Source organism: Lepisma saccharinum, chromosome 6 (genome assembly GCF_977018435.1).
Source record: "Lepisma saccharinum chromosome 6, izLepSacc3.1, whole genome shotgun sequence".
Classification (NCBI taxonomy): domain Eukaryota; kingdom Metazoa; phylum Arthropoda; class Insecta; order Zygentoma; family Lepismatidae; genus Lepisma; species Lepisma saccharinum.
In genome coordinates this window covers 90,185,421-90,212,021 of record NC_139234.1, presented here as the reverse complement: position 1 = coordinate 90,212,021, position 26,601 = coordinate 90,185,421, and the positions used below count along the sequence as shown (strand labels likewise).

The following is a 26,601-nucleotide window of genomic DNA, read 5'->3' as shown; positions in this document are numbered from 1 at the left end:
TCACGTCGTCCACCCAAACGAATTCTTTGGGTAACGTGTTGTAGCGGTTGACGCCGCTTCCACTCTTCACCTCGTTCCAAATCGGTTTGATGAGATTCCTATACTTCTCACCGCTGCTCGATTTCACCCTATTCTGCGAGGCATCGTTGTTCTGGTACATGGCATCCGTCATGATTAGAATTTCCCTGTAACTCTGGTAATCTTCGTTGGTGTAATCTTTCGGCTGCTTTTTGGCGACGAGTTCCCACAGTCCCACCGTACCGGGATACCTGGTCCAACTATTCTTGTCGCCTAAATTAACTTTAATATCGTTGCCTTCGAAGGTGACTTTCGATTTCCCAATCTTCCACACCACACCGCCTTCGTTGGTTTCCATGCTCGGATACAATCCGAACACTTCATCCTTGTCGAACTTCCCCGTGCTCAGGTAGTCTCGTGCCAAAGGTCCCAACTCGATCTTATCCGAAGACGACGTGCTGCTTATGGCTGGACGTCGTGGTACGTCCTTCAGTTCGAACGGCGTCGAAGGAATGCTCGAAATGGGCGTGGGTACAGTGTAACTTTTAGCTGCGAGTGGTACGAGTTCGTTGATCAAATTTTATTTTGTTCCGTGACACCTTTAATTTCTTTACCTAGACCGCTGATGGCGTCGATCACAGGTTGATCTTGACGTTTCTTCTCTTCGTAGAATCCGCGATTCTCGGATTTCCAACCTTTGAAGCGTTTCGCGAGGTAATCGCGAAGTTTAAGATTTTCGTCTTCGATTTTTCGTTTCGTCATAACGTTATTTTATACACGTCGTTTCTCACAACGTTGCAACGTTTAGAAAGACGTTGATTTTGTTTCTGTATTTTCCGTCGTTGGGTTTCCTCGTCATGTCGATCGTCGCGAATCCGAAATCGTCACTGTTCCAGCAAGAAGAGCAGCAGCGTTCCGAAAATTGATTGTAGTTCATGTCTCCGCCTACGTAGTCATCGTACGCGTGCTTGAGGTTGGTGTGATCTTGACGAAACAAACATATGAAATTAGCGTTGTCGCGTAGTAACTGTTTTGGAATTTTAGAAAACGTTTGAGCTAGGTAAAAGCAATCCATTCCTTTGTGACGACCTTGCGTGAAAAAGTTGCGAATTTCATTTTGATTTTCCAGGATGACGTCGTCGAACACAACGACTGAATTCTCGAGACAATCGTCCAGTGGAATGATTTCAGATGCGAACGTTGCAATGTCCAGACCATCGTACAGTTTCATCAGTTGCTGGTATTTGGTTTCCTCCAAACTTTTCGAGAACACGTACAGGTGCCTGTTCTTCCAATCTAACCAATTCGGTGCGAGGAGAAAATTGTCCACGAGCAGTGTCGTTTTCCCACACCCTGAAGGACCTACGATCAGACAGCGGATGCTGTCGGGAAGCAACTCGCCGTTCTTTTTTTTCGTTTGACTTTCCGGATCCGGTAGACGCTTCACCACGTTCCACGTACTCACAAGATCACTTCGTTCGCGTCGATCCAACTCTTTTCCGGAAGTCCCAGCCATTTCACCAAAAGTTTGTCACCTTTCCTACGCAATACTTTCTCGATGAGGTACGTGTCGGGGTGTTTTGTTTTAGAGAGTTCCTCTTCGTAAAATCTTCCTTTCAAAATCTCGCCGCTACTATCTTTTATTATATACGTGTGTCGGTTTCCGGGTAAAACTCGAACCACCGTAAAAAGTTCCGTGCTCCAATTTTTTTGTGAATCCCTTCTCGAAGGTGCGTTTGAATTTGCTGATCCTCACCTGGTCTCCAATTTTGAATTTTGTTTTCTTGGTAGTTGAAGTGTACTTTGGACAGTAAACTGTAGAAATTAAACGCCGCTCGTCAGATTTCGTAACGTCAGCTGGCTACATGCCTATCGTTCTGTGTACCGTATCATTATAGGTGTCGACGAGTTCCGGCAGGATGTCGACCCATTTGTAATTTCCCCGAAGCGTGAATCGTTTCCACATGTGTGTTTTCAAGGTTCGATTAAATCTTTCCACGATGCTGGCTTTGATGTGACTGAAGGTCGAATAATGTCGAATGTCATGTTTCTGAATAAACTTCTGGAATACGGCGTTGTAAAATTCTTTACCGTTGTCCGTGTGCAGAAATCGAGGTCGTCTGTTGCTTTCGCGAAAAATAAATTTGAATGCTTCCGTGACGCATGTTCCTGTTTTCGCCTTCAAAGGTAGAGCCCATGCGAATTTCGAAAATGTGTCTATGACGGTGAGGAGGTACTTGTTGCCCTTGTCAATTTATGTACGTTTTTTAACTTGCCGCTACTCATTTCCACGAGGTCGCTTTCCCAGAGGTCGTCGATGCCCTTGGTTACCACCGCCAAACGTTCGTAGTTGCGGCGTGCAGGTTTATGCAATTCTTGGACGATGGCTTGCCTAGACATTTTTTTTAGAGATTACGTTTGAAGAGAAGCACCAGCGTGATGGGATTCAAAGAGGGTGGCACCTCGCTCGTGTTTTGAACGATCAGCTTATCGCCGGCACTCACGTCGAAAACGGTAAGGTCTTCGTCTTCGTGTATTTCATATATGTTGCGCGTTTCGTTCCAACGTGCCAGACGAATGTTTACTGCTTTCTGGACACCACGATTCAATATTAAGGTCATGGTGGGAACGCTGGCTTTTCTGCTGTGAGACCAGTACGAAAATTCGTTTATCTGAATCGTGCCATCGAGGAGAAACTTGTAGTACGGATGATAAGGATGCAACATGTACAGTTTGTTACCTTCGACGAACGTGGAGATTCTCTGCTGATTGGGAACGCTGTTGATTTCGATGGCTTGAACAATTTGGCGAATTTAGTGTCGACGCCGAGCAGATTACTGTGAACTTGTCCGAGTTTATTTTCGATGGGCAGCAAATGCTCGACTATGGTGTCCGTTACGGCAGAAAACGACGGTTTGATTTTCACTTCCACGTTCAACTGCTTGTAGTTTTCGTTGAGTTCTTGCAACTTGGCACCGAAAGAGGCCAGCGTCGATTCCTGCGTGGATTCCAGCACTCCAACTTGATCTCTGATGTTGACGACGATGTTCTGAAGGTTCTCGACTTGATTCAATTTCGAACTTTTCTCGGTAAGATCGTTCACGATGCTTCGCATCTCGGTAAACTGCGTGTGAAGATCCGTGACGCTCTGCGAAGTGGGCAGCGTCGACACCAGCGAATTAATTTCGTCTCGAATCTGTTCCACGTTCGCCGTTTCCGTTTCCAGTCGTTTCAGCATTCGAGATATGTTCCTTTTCAAAGCGTGTAATTCTTTGGAGGTGGGGAGATTGGTCACCCTACTCTCGAGATCGCTCAACGAACTTTTGATGTCGCTCGATTCGGATAATGCCGTCACTGCCGTTTTCAATTTTTCCAAATCTTCGCTCGAAGGCACGCTCGTCCGTAACGATTCCAAGTCACCCTGTATGTTATCGAGTACGTGATGAAAATGAGCAAGATTCGTTTCGACGTTCAAATTTTCCAGGTAGTCGATTTTATGCTGAACCGTGCTTAACGTGTCTTGAATGCTCGTCAACGCGCTCGCTTCAGCGTGAATATTTTTAATTTCTTCGTTGATCAACTCCAGAGACGCCTGAAGCGTAGCGATGGTGGTTTGAATGTGTTCGAAATCTCGATAAGCCTCCAATTGAATTTTTATGTTCGCGACGCTTTTACCGATGACCTGCAGTTCGTCTGACGATGGTAGGTTCGTCATGGTATCTTCCAAAGTCTGCAACTTGGATTTAATTTCTTCCAACGTGCCGGTGAATTCTTCTTGTAATTTGGAAACGACGACGTGCAAGCGTTCTGCATCTATATCGTTCACGACGGTTTGAAGTTCAGAGAAATTCTTTTCGATTGCGGAAGTTCGTTCTTCGATTTCGAGTTTCAATTTTTCCAAATCTTCATTTTTCGATTGAAATTGCTGTAATTTGGCCAAATCATTTTGAAGCGAATCAACGCTCAACTGTATATTTTGAACGTTGTCGTAAGAAGGTACGTCGACATAATTTTTTATGAGCGTTTTCAGTTCGGAATCGATTTTCAGAATGGGGTCGAGACATTGCGTTTGGAGCGTAGCGATCTCCGACTCTAAACTTTTGTTTAAGGTCTCCTGCAAAGCGATCAAATCGCTCCTCAACTTTTTGACTCGAACGTCGAGCATGAGAATCTCTTCTGCATGGTCCACACGCTTGGCGTTGCCGAAAATGTCGTTAGGCATTTTTGTTAACGGTTATTTATAATAGGATAGACGATTCGTAATTCTACGAAGAGAGGAACGAGTTTGTCGTAATCTCCTAGGAGTTCCACGTACAGGCAATCGTCGGCAGACACCTCGTACGTGGTGCCAGCATCCATCCTATTGTGCTTGATGCGATAAATATTCTTGCCGAAAGAAACCTTGACTTCGCCCACATCCTCTGGATTCACCATAATCTTAAGTTTGCCACCAATCGGAATCTTGTAAAAATTCAAGTTGTTGTTGAATACGTAAAATGTTTTGCCGACATCCTCATCGTATTTCGTCCAAATGCTGTTCAGGTGAACAATCAACAGTCCACTCAGTTTTGACGACAGGTCGAAGCTCGGTAGTGGTACAGCCTGACTCGGTGCTTCCATTACAGTCTGCTTCCTGAAGCCAAACAAGTTCATAGGCATGGTTATTTTATTGCAAGTTGAAAACAATGCAAAATTTAATTCGTATCAGACTATGGTTGTAAATTTTATTTTGGAAGATTTATATAAATAACAAACAGTAAAATTTTAAAGTTGGTAATTTTTTACATTTTAGTAAAAATGGAGAAGAAGGAAGCAAAACGTCCTTGTGGTCTTTGTGGGAAAAGGATATCCATTCACAATATGAGCAGACATAGGAAAAATGTCCATGGAGATGGATCAGGATGCAGCAAAAGAAAAATGGATGTTGAGGATCAAGTGCCACGTCAAAAGCAGAAGTGTGCCGGAGAAAGCATTAAAAATGCTTTAATCGAGGAGAAATTCACATCAAAATATTCAACAGATCTAAACAACTTCTTCTCCTCGATTAAAAATAATATAATTTCATGCATTCAAAAAGTATTGGTGGAATGCTCGTTGAAGATACACTTCATACTTTCGGCAATTTATGGAAACACAAAAAACGATGAAGATTGTTTCCATCATTACACTCGTATTACAATTCTCCATGCTGCCGATAGTAATGCGTTGGATGAGATTTGCGAGCAGGCATTTGGGAGTTTATTGAAGAAACATGAGAATTTTAAAAAACGTGGATCGGGTTGGTCTCTTTGCGGTTTATCACATACTCTACTTCTGAAGATTGCACGCTACACCCCATTAGGAGGATCCACTTACATCGAGTTGCCCCAGGAAATAGCTAGTAAGAAAGCAATCATCAATATTCAAAATGAGGATAACAAATGCTTTTTGTGGTGCATCATTGCTGATCATCACCCAGCCAAAAAAGACAACAATGTTTATACCAGTATAATAAACCTGAATACATCTCAGAATTTGAGAAATCTCTAGCAGGCATCAATTACCCCATAAATCTTCATGATATTTCCAAATTCGAGGCACAGTATAAAGCAGACAAAAAACAAAGTGTGGCAGTACATGTTTCCGGATTAAACAAAAACAACATTGTCTACATACTCAGACATAGCAATGTTAAAAGTGATCACATCATCAGGTTGCTTCTTATCGAGAATGATAATAATTATCACTACTGCCTTATACAAAATCTTCCAAAATTAATAAGAAGTCAAATTACTAGTCATGAAACAAAAATTCGAGTGTGCGACAGATGCTTAACAATATTCAGGGGTCGAGGAGAGAAAAGCATTGACGAAGAACACGGAGATCATATTCTTCTATGCAATACACATCCGGCCACAGCCATCAAAATGCCTTCATACCCAATGAAATTTTCAAACTTCCAAGCATTACTTCGTCATCCCATAGTAATATATGCTGATTTTGAAAGTTATCAAATTCCACTTGCCACCTGCAGCCCGAATCCCAAAATATCAAGCACCACTGAAGTTCTTCGCCACGAAGCCTGTGCCTTTGGCATGGTGCTAAACAACACTAACAATCTGATCATATATCGCGGCAATGATGTGCCACAAACATTTATGAGAACATTAAAAGAAGAAGTTATTAAATTGGCTCCTATATTACAGAAAAAAAAGAAAATGAATGCACTGACGAAAATGCAAAAATATACATACAAGCATGCCTTGCGTTGTAATGTGTGTGAATGCAAGTTCACCCCCCTAAACAAGAAAGTTCGCCACCATAGCCATTATACTTGAAAATATTTGGGGGTGGTGTGTAATACATGCAATCTAAAAATCACAAAACCTACATTCATTCCCGTTTTTCTGCATAACTTAGAAGGCTATGATGCAAAACTCTTCATAAAGGAAATGGGATGCGACGCACAACCCATCAGCGTCATACCTCGCACAAGCGAAAAATTCATTTCCTTCAGCAAGATGGTGGATGTAGGAAATGATAACTACATAGAAATTCGCTTTCTGGATTCGTACAATTTTCTCTCCTCGAGTTTGGCCACATTGGCAGCTGAGCTAACAGAAAATGATTTAATTGCTACTAAGCAATGTTTTGGCGATAAACACTTAGCATTGCTAAGGCAAAAGGGTATTTATCCATATGAATATATGACAGATGCCTCCAAATTTGCAGAAACTGCACTACCCCCACAAGAAGAATTTTACAGTCGTCTCAGCAACACCTCGTGCACTAAGGAAGAATACCACCATGCACAGCAAGTATGGGAAGCATTTGGGTGTAAAAACATGGGAGATTATCAAGATCTATACCTAAAATTGGATGTGACGTTATTGGCTGACCGTTTTCAACTTCATCGTGCTAGAGCAATAGCATCTTATGGTTTAGATCCTGCATTCAGTTTCACTACGGCAGGATATTCATGGCAGGCAATGCTGAAATCCACTAGAGTCTGGATAGGCCTCATCGAAGACATCGATCAACTCTTATTTGTGGAAGAGGGTAAGCGTGGCGGCATTGTTCAATGCCCCCTTCGGTACATCAAGGCTAACAACTGTTATCTCGAGGATTACAATGATACCAAACCATCAAATTTCATTGCATACTGGGACATGAATAATTTGTATGGGTATGCCATGTCCGAAGCCCTACCCATCGGGAAATATAAATGGATGAACGATGAGGAACTTCAGAGTTGTCTAACATGGCCCGATGATCACGAATTTGGTTGTCTCGTCAAAGTAGATCTGAAATATCCCGAGTCCATTCATCAAGAACATCATGGATATGCAATGGCACCCGTAATGGAAGCACCCCCCGGTAATTACAAGGAAAAAAAACTCATGCTAACCTTCAAAGACAAGAAGAACTATATTGTGCATTATCGTCTTCTTCAATTCTACCTAAAACATGGATTGATTTTGAAAAAGATGCATACCGGTTTGATGTTCAAGCAAAAGAAATGGTTAGCACCATACATCAATGCGAACACCAAACATCGAGCTCAAGCTTCTTCCCTTGCCGATAAAAATCTCTATAAACTCAATAACAACAGTGTGTATGGAAAATGCATGGAGGATGTTAGAAAAAGAAGAAAAATAAACTTGGTCCCCGACCCAAAGAAATTGAAAAAGCTCATAGCTCAGCCAACATATGAGGATTTCACCATGCTGGACGAAACGTTAGCACTTATTGAGAGATCGCAACGTCTCGTCACCTTCAACAAACCAATTGCTGTTGGAATTGCTGTCCTCGAGTTGTCAAAGCTAGCCATGTATAAGTTCCATTACGAGGTGATAAAACCATACTATGGAGAGAAAATCGAGATAGCCTATACCGACACGGACAGCTTCATATACAACATCCAAACAGATGATTTGTACAAAGATCTTGAAAAGTTGCGTCATCATTTCGATTTCTCTAATTATCCACAAGACCATGCTCTTTTCGACAACACGAGGAAAATGACAATCGGAAAAATGAAGGATGAAGCGAACAGTCAAATCATCACAGAATTTGCAGGCCTTCGGGCAAAAATGTATAGCATCAAGCTCAAGGATGAAAGTGAAGTAAAAAAAGCAAAAGGGGTAGGTCGCTCAAGTTCTCAAAAATTAACCATAGAAGATTACAAGAGCTGCTTATTCGAAAATAAAAACAAACGCACGAATGATCATCGTATCACATCTTCCATCATCGAATTGCACACTTCTAGAATCAACAAGGTGGCACTTGATCCTCGTGACAACAAACTGAGGGTCATGGATTGCAACATCCACACTCGAGAATGGGGATATGGCAAGAAAGAAGAAGACAAAGAAGATTGCAAAATCTGCATGCCTCCTGCTTAAAACAAGTAAGAATTTTTGATAGTATTTAACACAATACTTGGACACAAAGTCCCACATCACAAAAACTGCACAATTTTTGGAAATTCTGAATGCATGAAATAAATTAATTCTTGCAAGATAAACTTTAACAAATGCGAACACAACATTATGAATCATTGTTGGAAAATTATTAATTTTTTTTTTGTAATTTTCTCTCGTTTCAGATGGCTGCCACACACACACCAAGATAAAATATGAGACAACAATTTTAATTCTTAATAATCTGACACATATAACATCAAAAACACAAAATTTATATATATATTTTTTTACTACAACATCAAATAACACTAAAATCATTAGTACACACACGCACGGAGGTTCTCTGTATGGAGTTGCGATCAAAAAAATTGCAAGCATCGCAAAACTGTACAGAGGTGTGACTTAACATCAGTCGCAACCATTAGAACAATGAGTTGGGTACCACGCACCCTGGCGGGGCTAGGGGCCAGGTTTTTCCAAAAAAAATAATTTATTATTATTATTTGCATGCATCAAGACGAGAATATATATAAAGGTTTGACTATATATTTTTATATTATAAACATATTTTTAACGCACGTCACATCATAACGCAACTGCACGTTAAGCATTGTCTTAATAAGGTTGCGCACATAGGTCTCTTACGACCCAAAGATGCATGTGTGTGTAGCTTCACGTAAAACCAATACATATATATTATGCGATGATAAGGCATCAACTAAATGCAACTAAGATATACAGCAGTGCACACACTAAGATATAATAGGAACATATAGGTTTGCACATGCTAAGACGTATCGTGTCGTGCTGATTTAGACATGAAAAATTTAGGTCTGTCACCAGCCCCCCCCCCCCCACTCCAAAAAAAATATATATAAGGTTTGCACAGCTCAAGACGCATCACCATGATTTTTTTTCTCTCACGCAAGAGAAGATTACAAATGCAGTAAACTTGGCAACGTCGCCAATAAAAAAAACCAGCCTCATAAATTTATATATAGTATAAGTTGCCCAACAGTATTGCCCAAAACTCCTAAAATTGTTCAGGTTTAACTAATCCCCAAGACATGCTATGCTGATCTCTTGCAGCTAGCTTAATTAGGAGCCCGAGAAAATCTTAATCTTTAAGATATAGTAGTAGCATCTCATAAATTGTTTAGGTTTAACTAAAGCAAGAAAGGCTACGGTTATTTTGCCTTACAATAATTTAGCATTTGCAGCGTTGCCAAGTTTAAGGGAAAAGGAGCGTGCCAGCCCCTACCCTTACTTACTACTCGGGACCCCTGGCGTCGTAGCGCGATGTGCTAACCACTCCCCCACGGTGGCCGGCCCCAGAAAGTTGAAAGTGAATGAAATTTTTATGGTGTGTTTTGTATGGTCATTATCAATAGTAAGTCTGTCATATTATTCCACTAAATAATGTCTTTGGAAAAGAAAAAACAACAAATAATTAATGTATTTTATTTTACATAAGACCTATGCCTAAAAGTATTTTTGTATATGATGACACGGAACTATCTTATGTTGTGATTTCTGACTGTAATATATATATGTAATTGGTGATAAAATAACGCAGTAAAGTATTAAGTAAATATATTTTATCCCCCTACTTACAAATCATGAAAGGAGTCAAATTCGAAATTAAATTGAAGGGACGTTCAAAATTTTTAAAAATAGCACTATTTCCATAACAGATCATCAAGTATGTTTTACCATTGACCCTCAGGAATATATCAAACTTACAATTAACGTTCATTGAACTTATTTATGATCGACAGCTAAAAAGTCATTCATTTGCATGACTGGATGATAATCCACCACCAGATAGAATTTACACAATATTTACCTAAAAACTTTGGGTAAAGTCACCTTCACCCTAAAAAAAATCCCTTGGTATTGGACTTTCGTGTTCTCACAAAAAAAAAGTTATAATTTGGCACAATTTTTCTTTCGCGGGCAAACCTTTTGTAAAGGTGTACTTCAGTCTGTGCAATCAGCCCTTCCCATTTGTGAACAATATACTGGGGAAATCCACCGTCCTTCACTGTTGTCATTGCACTACAACCCCATTGTGATTTAGTATGAGGATATCGCGTAGTGAAGAACTGTTTACAAGCATCGCCCAAACCATTGATTCTCCCCCCAAAACCTTTCCCTGCCCTCTTTTTTCTTTTCCTAGCTCTCAGCATGCGGTTTTCTTGCCACTTGAGGAAGACTGGCCGATTGTGAAAGAAAAAAGTAACGGGAGAGGAGGGGGGTTCATGAGGGACGCGAGCGGTACAGAGGGGGAAACGGCTAGCGCGACCAGCTTAGAAAAGTCGAAGTTAAAATTTACATACATTGCTCTGTACGTCGACAAACTACAGACATTCTAAAGAAAATTATGTAAGATCAGTTTCATTTCTTTGCTGTAGAAGAACAGTAGAAGCTTTCTTGTTCTTTAAAATGTTGATTTAAGTTATTACATATAATTGGCGAGCAAGTGAATTTTACGAAATTGAGATAAGGAAAACTACGTAATAAATAATGTATTTAAAAAAAGGCTTAACGACATAACAAATTTCATATTTGATCTTTGACTCAGTAAAATTGAAATGCCACACACTTGACTGTTCGAGCACAGAAGGTCGACGCAAGAACCTATTTTTTAGGTATCGTCACCAGCGGTGATACGGGCTCTTAAGTCTAGTTTATGCATTGGACCTACAGATTAAAGTGGAATCCGAACCAAATGTTCCTCTACCTGGTATTGAATTAGGAAGCCTTTGATTACATGTCGAAGATGTTACCACTACGCCATCGGAGAGGCAATGGAACGACTTGAGAAAGAGACGAGTGAAACCATATTTGGCGTAAATTTTAAAAATAAGACAATATTTTGTGGTCACAGTTTCAAAACGTGGGAGAGGCATAGATTTTTTGTCCCATTGTCCAATTCACGAGTTTATACTTTTAACACGATTAAGAGGAGTGGTAGAAGATAAGCGAAGTAAAATAACTGAAACAGAAATAAAAGGGGAAAGCGAAACAAATTTTATCCATAATATTCTGCAGTCACTTCAGTCGTATTCACGGAATGTTACCTTTACCGTGGTCTTTAACTTGTGTTTCCCCTATCTTTGTGTTCTCGATTCCCTCTGTCACGATTGGTCTAAAACTAATTAATGCTACTTTAATTAAACAATACAAACAAAGAAACAATGCACAATCAACTGCTCAAAACAACATTCCATTTGTTTTCGAACGGGAAAATAATTGAGATGCTGTAAAATTAAACAAGATGCAGTAATAAAGTGGGAATTTGCTACTGTATAGAATTCAATCGGTGAAGATGTTCGATTTGATTTGATGTTTGTTATTTAGTGTCGCTATTCTTTTACTTTTGACAAATAGTTACGATGAAGATGAGTAATGAATGATGATATGATGACATTGATTAAGGGACACTCACGAAGAACACCCATGGCCAAACCAAGATTCTAACCAGGAGCCCATGCTGTCGTAGTGTGCTGTGCTAACCACTCCGCCACGGAGGTCGGTTAGGAGTGGACATTATACCATATTTTGTGTACGCAATTGGGATTAATTAATGAAATGACTAGGCATATTATATTATTAATATATCACGTCATATTATTCGGCACGAAGTAACATCAGAGACATTCAATCTTGCATTTTTGACTTTCAACTAATTTTTCGACTTGAGGTTAATCACATCAATAAGATAAATTATAAAACAAATGATAATGAATGCGGGATATTGACAGTTATTATTAATTATCTGACACAAGCGACATTAAGCAGACTAGGTGGGCAAGCTCATTAAGTGGTCGACATTCGATCTCGTCAACAAAGTTCCCGGGTTTGAATACCGTCCTTGTAACAGGTGTTTGAGTATTTCGTCGTTAATTTCATGTAATGGTCACTCGTCCGCGACTAGGAAGAAAAGTGATGTATCGTAACAAAACTAATAAAAATAAACATGATCGAAGAGTACTTATTTCATCTCTCACGAAATCTCATACAAAACCGGGATATATGAAACATATGTATCTTCACATACGTTTTCGATTTCTATATTGCCCAACCTGCTATCGTGAATGGTTTTTGGGGCTATTTGTGTATTGTTATACGATCCAGAATTGTTTCTGGGGCTATGCGGTAATGGTTTTCAGGGCTATGCTGGAATTTTTCTGTTAAGAAGGTTGAAACACTGCTTTGCCGTTTGAAACACAACGCTAGTCAATATTTGGCCGCCATTTTGCGTGTTCAGGAAGCGAGAAAAGAACGAACAATAATTACTCGATATGTCGACAATAGATACTAATTTCGTTTAAAAAAGGCGAAATCCCTTGTTAAACGATCTTTCGCCATGCAGAATAAGTAAGTACGAATGTCAACAATTACAGAATAAACGAGTTACAGCCGATTCCCGGCTTTAACACTTTTACCGAGAAAATATTTTGTATCTTTTGTTATACTATACTGAATGAAAAAATAATAAAAACATAAATAGGGGAAATGGGACTTTTGGTTAATCCTGTATTTGTATAACATGGCCTCCATGGTCAAAGGAGAATTCTAGTGTTATCGCACGTATAGGAGGGCCTGTATGGTCATAGAAGATATCTAGTGTTATCACACATTTAGGTAGGATAATTTTTCTGTGCGAGCTTGGCAACTCGGCAAAAATAAGCGAGTTGGTAACGATGGGAAAAGATAGAGATTTTTTTCTCCCTTTCTGTTAAGTTATCAAACAAATGAAATATGACTTTAATGTAAGTCTAAGTTTGTGATATTTCAAGGCTTTATATGAGTAATGTTATGACTATTTCTTGTTTCTAAACTGATGAGAATAGCAGAGCTGAAATTTAATTGAAAGATTTGCCTCTGCAAGGCTTGTGTAATGTAAGTAATCTCAGTGGAAGTGTCTTTTAAACGTGTTGAGTCACGTGTGTTTTAACTAGTTTCTAGTTTAAGCTATTACTCTTAATAAAGCGTTAATTATGTGATATGAAGACTGTTACTTAATACCAGCAAACCCTGGGTGTAGAAGAGTGCTAATACTCCTAGCCGGAGACGTAGCAAATTTAGAAACTTTTATTAGCCCTCATTAGTTTTAATCTTCAACATGTTCTGCTTGTGGTTCTCAGTCAATAATTCGAAATATATATGAAGTGTATATTAATTAATATCATTCTCATATTGAAATTATATTGGACATCTGTACTTCCGACTAAGGAACAAAAATCTCTGATTCTTAAATAAAGTTTGTTGATTAGCAATAGCTAGATAGTGTATAGAATCTACCTTGCTTTTCTGGCTCCCATCCACTCTTTATCCATCGTACACATGAGCTTTCAGACAGAAGGAACACGCGACAGGCGACAAGCCATATGGGGGTTTACACTGAAGTGACAAGCGACAGAATCCCCTTACGTTCCGTCTATGATAAAAGTATTCACCGCACGGGCAGTATCAACAGATCGAGGCGACTCTACGCTTGATATTAAGAAAACGACCCAATTTGAGCTACACGCAAGCGACAAGAGACACATGGTGCTTCGGTTCGGAAAGTTACGTTTACTGAGAGTTCGTTTCCAAGCGAGACATGTTGCTTGTCGCTTCTCTCCTGTGGCTTGTTGAATGTGACAAGCGACACGGAAGTATACCACTTGTGGTAACGATAGTATAAGCCGGAGACGGATTTCTTAAAATTTACAGGAGGAAAGACGAGAAAGTACTTTACGGAATTGCGTTCTTGAGGACTTTCTGAAGCCGGGGAAATTGTTTTTTAGAATCGTGCAACGTATTTTGCCTGTAAATAAGGTATTTTTCGTCAATCATGCATCTCCGTTGTACGATGGCTCGTGCCGCCATTACCGTCGACTACGTGAATCAAATGTTCCGTGCGTTCGGTTATGTAACCCCCTCACAGTGTAGCAACCACGCGGAAGTTTGACAAGATGACGTGTGAGCGGGTTTTTTTTTTTTCCAATGTAAGGTAAGACTCTAGTTTACGTCCTTTTCATAAGGAATACGTGTCATATATCGTTGGAAAGCTTATTTTATAAGGAATTCAACAACGTAAATCCCAAAGCGAGCAAAAGTTTCCTGAAGGAGTAAATCGAGAAAAACCGATGTCCGGATATGCGCAATTGAACTACTGAGGAATTTTTTAGATTATGAAGCACGTATTTAGGGGTGAAATGAGTGCTAATGTAACCTAACCTAACAGGCCTAACCTAACCTCGTAGGCATACCTCGACCCCGTGAATGGATAGTGGGGCTATCGTGAACAGAAAGTGTAAAAAGAAAAAGGTACTTACCCGAAGAGATGCCGGGTGCCGCACCACGATCGCGCACCGCGAACACAAAGAAGCAATCACCATGCAGATAAGGACGTAAAGTAGAGTCTAGCCTCAATTTTCGCTTAAAAACCTTTTGTGAATAGTTTGTGCGGCATTTATCGGTTCATAAGTTTTGAAACACTGCACATCAGCTGACGATACTGCATATCAGCTGACGATAGACAACGTGAGTCAAAATTTGCCCGCCGAATTAGCAACGACCAATAAATGATTATAATGTTAAAAATAACGCTTTTTTCATGGAAAAAAAAGTGATCCCCAGCTTAAAAAATCTTCCGCTATGCATATGAGATAAGTAGCAATGATTTTTATTTGAAAACAAACGAGTTTAATGTGTCTCCGGCTTATACTACTATTACCACTTGTTGTATCGCTTCGGTTCGAAAAATTTCCTGTGAGGAAGATTTCACACCAAAGTTACAGGCGACATGCGACACGAGTCGCTTGGAAGCGAACTTTCAGTAGTCAATGCAACCTTTAGAACAGAAGACACACGAGAAGCTGCACGTGTCTCTTGACGCCTCAGTCCGTTGTTCACGGATGCGGGGTGAATGTTTTCCTTCAGACTGGAGGGGATTGTGTCGCTTGTCGCTTGTGTGTGAATTACACCTGTCGCTTGTCGCTTCGGTGTGAAATTTCCCCAAGATAGCTTTCAGGTTGAAGCAACAGGCAACAAGCGACACAGAGTTTTCGCACCAAAGCGCCAAGCTTTCAGACCGGAGCGACAAGCGACAGATGTCGCTTTAAAACGAGCCAATCAACAGCAACGTTTCACAGAGTAGGGGCATGGGAGACCGCACAATCCTGCGTTCGAATGGTGAAATCTTGAAGCGACACGTGTTACGGGTCGCGGGTCGCTTGGATGTGAAATCTCCCTTAGTCTATAAACAAGCTTTCACTGTGAATTCACTACCAACAGACAGACACGACACTATGCACGCTATTAGAAAACGGGCCAGTACGAACGACACGCAAGCGACAAAGCAACCTGTGCTGCTTGTCGGTCGAGTCGCTTCCGTTCGGAAGAATGCATTTATTACTGAGGATTCATTTACAAGCTACACTTATTGCTGTCGCAAGTCGCTTATTACTCCTATGACTTCAGGCAATTTTTTGTTCGTTACGTCAAAGTAGAGTATGTAAGCTCTTTAGGCCTACTAGGTTTTTAGAGCGGTGGTGGTGTAGTCGTTAGGGCGTCTGACTGCCAGGCGGGAAGACCCGTGTTCGATTCCCAGGGTGGGTGAATAAATGTCGGATGGTCCCAGTATAAAGCAGCTCCGGGGTTCCCAGCCTCATATCATTCTGTGCATATGGGCAATCCTGGATGGCAAAAGCGGCCGGAGTGTGGTGCTGATCACTTCGCCTCCAAAATGACCTTTCCCCCACATCCCGTACATGGATGGCACTGTGCTATATGCACTTGGAAATTTGCCTTTACCTAGGTTTTTAGTACGAAATCTCAGGAGTTTGCAACCAGAACTCGAGGCTGATGTGGAATTTGAGAAGAGGGTCGCAAATGAAAGAAGGGTCTGTTTGGGCGAGAAATTTTATGACGATTGTCGCCAGTATGGAACAGGGCCGTAGTAAACAATAGCAGTGAATACCTACGGATCGTTTTGCGCAAGGATGAATGGCAGAGAACTCTTAGGGTAGGAATTTTGCAAGTTAAGATAGCTGGGACACGAGACTAAAGTCTGGCAAAATTCGTTACGGACAACGTATGACGAATTTAGGACTTTTCGAGGGGGAATCTTACAGATCTTTTTTCATGTAATAGAAGTTGATTTGGGTTTCCAAAAGGAAATGCTTTATTCCGAATAAATAAATATTTGCTGCTGATTTACTGTTTTAAGTACACTTTATGCACAGTAAGGCTAATCGGGACTGTGCAACTTTTTAAAAAAAGTTTAGTTACCTGGCGTAGAGGCGCAGCCCAGTATGTATTCTAAAATATCTAAGGAATTTTCCTCTACGCACGCTGAAATTACTTACAATTACAAGCAACAAGCGGCGGCACGCTTCGCTCGGAAGCGAATCCGTTGTAATGAATGCAACCTTTCTAGCCGAAGAGACACGACAATATGCACGGGTCGTATGTCGCTCGGGCTGCACCGTTTTCTCAATACCGTGCATCGTGCGGTCTGTTGTTCGCGCATGTGTGGTGAATGTTTTGCTTTAGACTGAACACGCTCGTGTCGCTTGTCGCTTGCCGATTCGATACGAATTCATCATGTCGCTTGTCGCTTCGGTGCGAAAACTTCCTTATACCTTTTTCCACAAACTAAAGATGATAGTATTATTTTGTTTTTTCACCTGCAATGTATGTAGATTAAGTCAACTGAGTATTTGTTTTATGTCCACATTATGCACAGATGCGATAATCTGGACTGGACTTACAGTTTAAAGTGCGATCCGAACCATGTGCCTCCACAGGGTATCGTACCCGAGACAACTTCGTTACCACTACGCCATCGGTTGGACTCGATTGCATCATTTACTTGCAGACGTTGTCTGTTGTTTACAAGATACATAGACATGGCATCTCTGACTTCAACATCATTTCAAAACTCATGCTCAGTAATAGGCTTCTAAATAAGATGGTGTTTATCTGCAAACTCCTTTTCTTTCTTGTTGATAGAATACATCTAGCTATACATTGAAATAACCACCGCTGAAATTATTATTAGGTATTCTATCAACATAAAGGAAGCTTCCACCGGAACTAATTGCAACCCGAGCTGTGTTCGTTGTGGTCTACAAAACAATAAAATGTGTGTTGTGTAAATGAGGTTAATGATGGTCATTACCTGCGGTGGAACTACATTGTTTGTGTGTTTCTGTCTAGATGCATGTTTTGTGCATCCAAAATTAGCTCCCTGCACTTTGTTATTCATAAATGGTACAAATACGAGGGTTGTTTGTAAATTGCATGAACAATTTTAGAGATGACATCTGTTACACATGTTTCCATATTTCTGTTTACGGCATTACGAGAGACCAACACAGAGGGTGTTTCAATTATTTACAAGTTTTGCGACTGAATTCTCTGGTGTAATACACGGCAGGAGCGCGACGGTGTTTTGCTCAGCGGAGGTAAGGATAACAGGTTGGAAAAAACAAGCTGCAACTCTTCGGAAAACACGGCTTTATACTTTAATTAATCAAAAGAAACTTCGCCTGCCAAAAACACCTCCCTGCGGAGTTAGAATTGGTGTACCGTCAGATGGTTAAGGTACTACAATCTAAATTGTACAGTGGGATCCATGAGTATTACCGTGCAAATTGTCCATCACCATGTTCGTGCACTTTATTTGACCCAATAAGAGCTTCAAGAATTAAAACAAAACTCAAAACAAGCTGTTGACAACTTCTGCACCAGCATACATAATAATCCCTTGCTTAAAAACGCATAGAATGTAATATAAATATTAATGAAAATAGTCATGGACAATTTGCACTGTAATACTCATAGATCCCACTGTACAATACTAGGTTTGACATTCTGCTAAGGAATGCTCTTACATTCTTTCACCCATAATGCCATCATTCATCATTAATCTTTGTGTTAGATAATGAAGTCCCCAGCCGGAATGTAGTGAAAAACAGCGTTACGGGTTTTAGGCACTGGAACAAAATTTCCATTGTAAAATTAACATAGCACCGTAGTAGAGGCTTTTCATTCATATTCTAATAGAAACATGTTAGTTTCTAGTTCTTTTATCAAGCAAATGTTTTCACTAACTGTAACAAATTATGGACTTTAAGTCATTTTAGTCTAATCGAATATGTCGTCCTCAAAAACAAAATTTCTTGTCCTCTTAATATATATGTAGTTTGAAATATACAGGGTGTCTCATAAGTAATAGCGCAAACAACAAACTAAACATTCATTTCCTACTAACCACGAGCGTTTTTTCCGTAGTTCTGTGGTGTGAAACTAATTGCTGTTCTGCATGTACAGTCAAATCAATCAACCAGGGCCTCCCCAATGGCGCAGTGGTAGCGTCGTCGCCTTGTAATCAAGGGGTCCCGGGTTCGATACCCGTGTAGAGGCACAAGTGGTTCAGATCTCACTTTAAACTGTAGATCCAGTCCCAATTAGGCTTACTGTGCATAAAGTGGACTTAAAACACCAAATCAACAGCAAATCAATCAACCAGGGAGCAAGGGACGAAAGCCCCATAAATAGAACATTGATTGATTGAATTAAGTCCACTTTATACACAGTAAGGCTAATCGGGACTGTACCTACAGTTTAAAGTGGGATCCGAACCACTATGCCCCTGAAACATCTTGATTACAAGGCGACGACGCTATCATTATGTCATTGGAGAGGCCCCGTAAATAGAACAAAATTACTATTTACTATGGAGACATCAAATCTTAATTTCCTTACCAAACCCACCACTTTACATGACCAACCCAACGCATACTGCACTGCAAGCAAAAGTACATCTATTACAGAAATAATCTGAAACAGATATCAACCCATCATTCCAGTTCAATTGTTGTCGCTTTCAAAAGTAACTTCTCGAAAGTTTCATCTCTATTTGATTTGGCAAAACTTCAATTCAATTATATCTAGCTTTCCAGAAGTGTATGTCGACCTTCGTGGCGTAGTGGTTAGCATAGCACGCTACTAAACCTTGGATACCGGATTCGAATCCTGGCCAGGGGTTGAGTGTTCGTTGTGAGTGTTCCTTCATCAACTTAATTCTATCATACTCATCCTCGTCGTTACGATTAGCCAAAAGTGACAGAAAATCGAAGTTAAATAACTACAATGAAATCTCGCTACATACAACGGAGAAACTGAATAAGATCAAACCTTTGACATTATCTTTCCCAAGCCCGATCAAACAGAGCGGGTCGTTCAGGCACTAAGCCCCGGGAGGGCTCGGGGACTGAAGCTCCACCCGAAATTCTACAAATTTATAATTTGAACACTTTATAGTGGAAATTAATTTTACTTCCATTAAACATCTTTTCTAATAACTTGTATTGTACTGAGAAATTCATCCTAGGGGATTGTACCGCCCCTCCTCACACACACAAAATTTTCGCTTTAGATGGCGATATAAAATTCAGGCTATGAGCCTGGGGCCGTTAGTAATATTTTGCAGGAGGGCCCAGCATTTGTAGAACCGGCACTGTTTGTATGTAGTAGTAATTTCAAATTAGAATTTAAATAATCTGATATGTAATGAGGAAGAGAGGAAAAGTTCTATTTTTAGAATAGCACACACCGATTTGCTGTTTCCATTTCTTCAAAATTTTATGGTTATTTGAAAGATACAGTATTCTTTAAAACAGGTTTAAAAATCGTTTTTCTGGAACAGACGAGACTGTGTACAGAAAAAGATGCATACACAGCTCATATTGAATTGCTATATCTATAGTTAGTGCGTCTACAGATATTCATTAAGAGGTAAACCCTAATGTGGATTACAATGTGAAGCTGATCGTAGAAGAATTTGAATAAACAAATCTTGATGTTAAATTTGCATGGAAAATTACTTTTTACTAGCACAAGTTCAAGTATCTGTATTTACAAAAATTTGATCCATTCTAACGTGTAAAATACGTATATAAACTACACGAAAAGTTATTATAATGCAGCATCTCCTCGTTCAATGTCCACATCGCGTGATCTTCGCTGAAAAAACGCTACAACACAGTTCGAAAACCTTGAGCCGGGCATATACATTCTGCAAAATTCGTGCCAGTAATTTGCATCCATTTCATACTCTGGGGCGAACTGCAGCGATCTACGGGTGAGATTTCGCAACCGTTGTAGCAGTGTTCCCCCCATGTTTGCTAGCATCGTTATAACGTACGCTGGAATGAAAACTATAGTAAGAAACGATGCCGCCCACCCTGCTGCTACGGTCCAAAGGGGGAATGGCTCTGCCCCGTATGAAATTGGTTTGCTGCTGCAGACAACGAAGGAACCATAGACACAGAGTAATGTTACTGGAGTTACAACCACCCAACACATCCACCACAATCCATTAACTGTCCTCCTACAGTGAACAAACATCAAAAGTCTCTCGTACTTTTTCATGCCGTAGATGAACACAAACGCAAGCACTTCCATGACGCAGATGATCACTAGCGTCGGCGTAGCGTGGGTATCCAGCAATTTGAACCAGTATATTCCATTTTCTCGAATGCAGAATGCAGAGACTAGGAAAACAAAGAACACGGTGACTACGATGCGCGGCAATCTGTCCTTCTTCAGAGTGGGATAAACGTCGTACAGACTCCACTGGAAAGCGTCAAGTTGTATCACTATCCAGGAGAGTGCGGTATAGCCGAGAGAGGCAAATATCAGGACGTTCCATAGCTGGGGACAAGGCATGGTGGCTATCATCGCAGGATAAACGGAGAACATCACTGCTGGCCCGTCCTTTGCCAGGGAGAAGAATGGGATGCCAGTTTGCGCTTGCAAGAAGCCCAAGCCGCTAAATAGCACGAGTCCGAAGATTACGCTCACGGCCGTACTCAGACCAGGGACGCAAAACACTTCCCACCAGCAATTATGGTTCACGTAGTTGAAGCGAGCTCGATGTACTGCTGTGCCGTGTCCGACCCCGACGGTGAACAGCGCTTGGACTGCTGCGTCCACCCATGTTCCGACGCGAAGAAGTTCCTTAATTTCCGGTACAAAAAAGGCTCTAAGCCCGTTCGCTGCGCCTGGAAGAGTGACTCCACGGAACATCATGATTGTCATGGCAATGTAACCGAGCGGCACGAGAAAGTAGAAGCTGATGCGAAAGTTCTTCCAGCCTACGTTGCAGCAAGTAATAATCAGGGCGCATAATACGAGATGCAACACCTCCATCTCTAGCACAAGTCCTCCAGCAGGATCCTCGATACTTGAAGATGTCTTGAGGGCGAATTTCGTAAGATACTGCTCCGACGGGCTTTGTGGGTTACTTGCTAAGCTTGCCAAGCCACTGCTTCCCAGCTCGGTACAGTTTCCGTCATTATAATCGTTCTTGCAGGTGCTCCAATCTGCACTTTCTCTCAGGGGATATGCCATGAAGAACAGTGAGTACGTGCCAAAGACGCACGCGAACGCGCAAAAGAACATATTCACTATCAGCGTTGCATATCCAGTTCCTTTCGTGATCGGAGACGCACCAAACATTTTGATATATCCGCTACTAGTAAACTGAGCCACCACATGTTCTAGGTGGAACATAGGTAACCCACAAATGAGGATGAAGATTAGGTACGGTATGAGGAAAGCTCCTCCCTTGTGAACGTAACACATGTATGGGAATCTCCAGACGCCACCGATCCCGATGCACGGGCTGAGGTAGTAGAACAGCACCTCCATCCTTTTTAGGTAAGTCTTGGCTTCGGCGGGATGTGCGTCGGGTTTCATCAGCTTGATTCTTCCGGTCTCGCTCCGGATTCGAAGTTCGGAGATTATTGACCGCGAATAGTTGCTTATGGTGCACTCCTCGACAACATCTGAGAACTGAACCACTCTTGGGGGAATGTCTTCCGTCTCCTCCTCAGCTTCATCGTGCGGTTGTGGAATTCTTTGTGGGCGAATCTTCAGAGGAATCAATTTCGACCTGGTTTTCCTCAGTGGACTTTGAGAAGGACCGCTCTCAACTGAAGGGCCAGTCTCATCAGCCTCGTCAATTATATTAGTAACTATCTCAATGTCGGTAACTCTCTGGGAATCGATTTCTGTCTCGGTCTCTCGAACTGTCTCTGTCTCTTCTAGGCTTGGCAGCGGTTGCTCTACACTTGACTTGTTAGCCATGTCTTCAATGTCTTTTCTATCTTTTTCTTTTTCGCTCTTCTCAACTGAGGGACCAGCCTCATCAGGTATATCAATAACTATCTCAGTAACTCTCTGAGACTCGAAGTCTGTCTTCCTCTCTCGAACTGCCTCGGACTCTTGTAGGCTTGGCACCGATTGCTCTTCACTTGACTTCTCAACCATGTCTTCACTGTTTCTTTGATCTTTCCCTCTTTCGCTCTTCTCAACTGAGGGACCAGCCTCATCAGGCATACCAATAACTATATCGGTAACTCTCTGCAACTCGAGGTCTGTCTTCTTCTCTAGAACTGCCTCGGACTCTTGTAGGCTTGGCACCGATTGCTCTTCACTTGACTTCTCAACCATGTTCTCACTGTTTCTTTGATCTTTCCCTCTTTCGCTCTTCTCAACTGAGGGACCAGCCTCATCAGGCATACCAATAACTATATCGGTAACTCTCTGCAACTCGAGGTCTGTCTTCTTCTCTAGAACTGCCTCGGACTCTTGTAGGCTTGGCACCGATTGCTCTTCACTTGACTTCTCAGCCATGTCTTCAATGTCTTTTTTATCTCTTGCTCGTGAGGATATCGCACTCTATACTATTTCTTAATCTTTATTTCTTTCTTGTCGCAAAATTTGCGTCTAGTGCTGATATTGTTTTTCGCTGCACTAATTCCATGGGAACACTTTGCCTATTTTTAAAATATCAACAATCAGGACTATCCAAGGCATTGCTCCTTCCTTGTGCACGAAAATTGACATACTTTCCATTGTTTCGAACAATTTATGTCGGGAAAGAAAAAAGAAGGCAAGTTTCAAGTCTTATCAATCAGTGATGTTGGCTTTGATAGAATTAAAATATTTTTAGTTTACCAAAAGATACTTCCAGTTCCAAATCCTTAATCCGAAATAAATAAATACACACACATACACGCACACGAATTTCTTTAACAATATTATTTCTGTTTGGCGTATATATAATTCGGCTTACCTATAAATAGTCAGGTTGAAACCTGCTTAATACGTTTGAAGAAGTTGCATAATGAAGTTATTTTTGCGTAAGTCATTTTTGACATAATCTTGTACAGTCACGTACACTGCCGGCTTGTAATGAATACATTGACTTTCGATGGAATCGTTACAAGCCGGCAGTGTCCGTGACCGTACTCATGGGGTCCCGGGTTGATTCCGGGCAAAAGCACAGTGGCTAAATTAAAATATCTTGGCATAAGGTATTCTGAAAAAAAAAATGACATTGAGACCGAGGATCTGATATTAAGACTTGATCTCGTCTCGATTTTACAGAGGTCTGTCTCGTTCTCGCCTCGATTCTTACAATGGCGTCTGTGTCTCCGTACGATCTTTCGAAAGAGGCGGTTCACTTTATATGATGTGGACATCTTGTAGTTCTTCTTTTGAGGTATTAATATTTTGACATTTTAAATTGCAAATTTCCACATTTTTTCATCACATTATTAAAATGAGGTAAGAATGCTTAAATAACTATCTATATTCATTAGCACAATGAAGTACAATGGCCATCTCTGAGGCCACCATATTACGCCTGACGGATTATACAAAGGGCGACATAATCTTTACCATGCACCAGTGTTTGGAAGTAACAGTTACCTCTTTTAGGAATTACAACTATAAGTAAGTAGCTGTACCTGTAACAAAGTTACCATTTGCAGTAGAAGTAACTTTATCAACAGTTGCATTACTACACTTAAATTATTACCTTTAATTTTTTTAACGTGGGGGAAGGGCTGCACTTGGCAACTCTGTTTCCAATTTGTATTCTCTGTATGCTAAGGTGAAAGGATTTTCATGGAAACTTGCCTCCATTACATGCTAATATCAGAGCAGCCACGTTTTATTACAATTCGCCATTTCCCGAATTTAAAAAAAAATCTCTTCAAGTATAATACTGGCATGCACACCATATCTGCAGTCAAAAGAATGTTCACTTCAGGGAATGACAAAGGGGTACTGGTCAAATTACAAGTTTGAAATTAAGTTGCTGTTAAAACTTGATACCAACTTCATGAAATTGAAAACCTTCTTTTGGAGCTGCTAGTTTCCGGAGAAACGTGTTTATCTTTTGTGCAGTTTTCTTGAAATGTATTTAAAAGTTCTTACTTAAAAGGAATGATAAATTAACGCAGGTTAGAACCATCATGAGTCAGAACCTATAAAAGAACACGTTCAAGAAAAATAAAATTGACCTGTGGTTTTTTTACAGATTCATTTTACTATTTATTCATTTTGTAAATGAGAATAATAGTATTACCATTTTTTATTATTAACTTCTTGCTATGAATAATAATATTTATTTATTTATAATTAAAATGAGAAACAATGAGTTATTAAATATAACAACTTTGTTTTTCATCCGTGTATGTACTCTTTGTTTTACCTTTTACAATTTAATAATATTATATTTAGTTTTCTAATAAACTATTACTAATTTATAAGTAAATTTGCGTTCTTGCTGAAAATGAGAATATGGATTCATAGAAATATTATCGAATTAAATTCAACTCTAAGTTGCTTCTTAACTATGATAGTCGACCAGATTGCACCTCTAGCGATAGGTCAATTTGTTGATATAGTATAATTGCTAAAAAAAATCGTAGTACACGCTTTAATGTACAAAATGCAATCGTTTAGTCCAAATGGATTGTTCAAAATATATTTGTTTATTTGTTGATATTATACTTTAAAGGATTCACATTTTCCTGTAAAATGCAGGGTGGCTCAGAGAAATGGCAAAATTTGAATGTAAAATTGGCAAAACTGTAGCGCCGGAATTTGTTCGGGACCGATAAGACATCGTTGAGGAGGCTTTGCCATTTAATAATGATGCAGCATTGGAATGGTTCGGAGCGTGCTTTCGCTGTGAAAGTTTTTTATAAGAACGGTGATAGTGTGACTGCAGCGCAAAGGGTATTTCGGCAGCATTGCCAGCTAGGACGTCATGCTCGTGTCCCATCGGCTCGTGTGATTACAACATGGGTGCGTAATTTGGAAGAAACCGGTTGAGCGTTGAAGAAGAAGCCCCAGGTAGAGTTCGAACACTACGTACACCAGAGAAAATTGAAGCAGTTCGAGTTGCCATTCAGAGGAGCCCTCGCTGCTCCGTTCGACAACATGCATCAGCCCTAGAGTATAGTCGAAGAAGCGTACAAAGAATACTGCATGAAATGAAATTCCATCCCTAAAAGTTACAGATTGTGCAGCAATTACATCCTGAAGACCCTGTGTTGCGTAACAAGTTTTGCAAAATGGTGTTGGCTGAGGTTAACGAGGAAGCCAATTTCCTTAACAATTTGTGGATATCTGACGAAGCCCATTTCCACCTTAGCGGCTGTGTTAACAAACAGAATTTCCGTTACTGGTCACAGGAAAATCCTTGTCAGCTTCACGAGCGTCCATTACATAGCACCAAGGTTAAGTATGGTGTGCAGTGTCAAGTCATGGTGTTTTCGGGCCTTATTTTTGAGAAAGTGCAACAACAGCGACATCAGATCGGTATGTTGCTATGCTTGAAACATTCATTGCACCGAAGTTGCACGACGCACATCTTGACACCGACAACATATTGTTTCAGGAGGACGGAGCCACTTCACATACTGCTCGACAGTCGATGGAGGCGATTCGCAAACCATTGCTGAACTGAAACAGAAGATTGCAGCAGAAATCACTGATATTCCTCGAGACATGATACAGCGGGCAATCCAGTTTCCACAGCAGACTTTCAGAATGTGTACGCCAAGATGGAACACATATTTCTGATGCAATCTTTGAGAAGTAAAGTGACATTTAAAATGGCATTTAAATGTCATAGTTTATGGCATACTATGTACAGTGGTGGAAAAAAGTACTTCCCCATAAGATTCTAATGGCAGTAAATAATGCCGGAAAGGTAGGCAACACACATTGCACCTTTAGGTGATCGGGTGATTCTGTCTGTCTCAAGAGCAACTCGTCTTTCATGCAATAGCCAACAGACACAGGAAATGTA

The 26,601-nt window shown here is 40.6% G+C and overlaps 1 protein-coding gene across 1 annotated transcript; it reads left to right on the top strand.

Annotated features, from left to right (window-relative positions):
* Window positions 1-6,518: 6,518 nt before the first annotated feature.
* Window positions 6,519-8,402, top strand: LOC145989157 (uncharacterized). The gene has a single exon (XM_083124450.1). It carries the CDS (start codon window positions 6,519-6,521, stop codon window positions 8,400-8,402), a length of 1,884 nt encoding a protein of 627 aa, XP_082980576.1.
* Window positions 8,403-26,601: the final 18,199 nt, after the last annotated feature.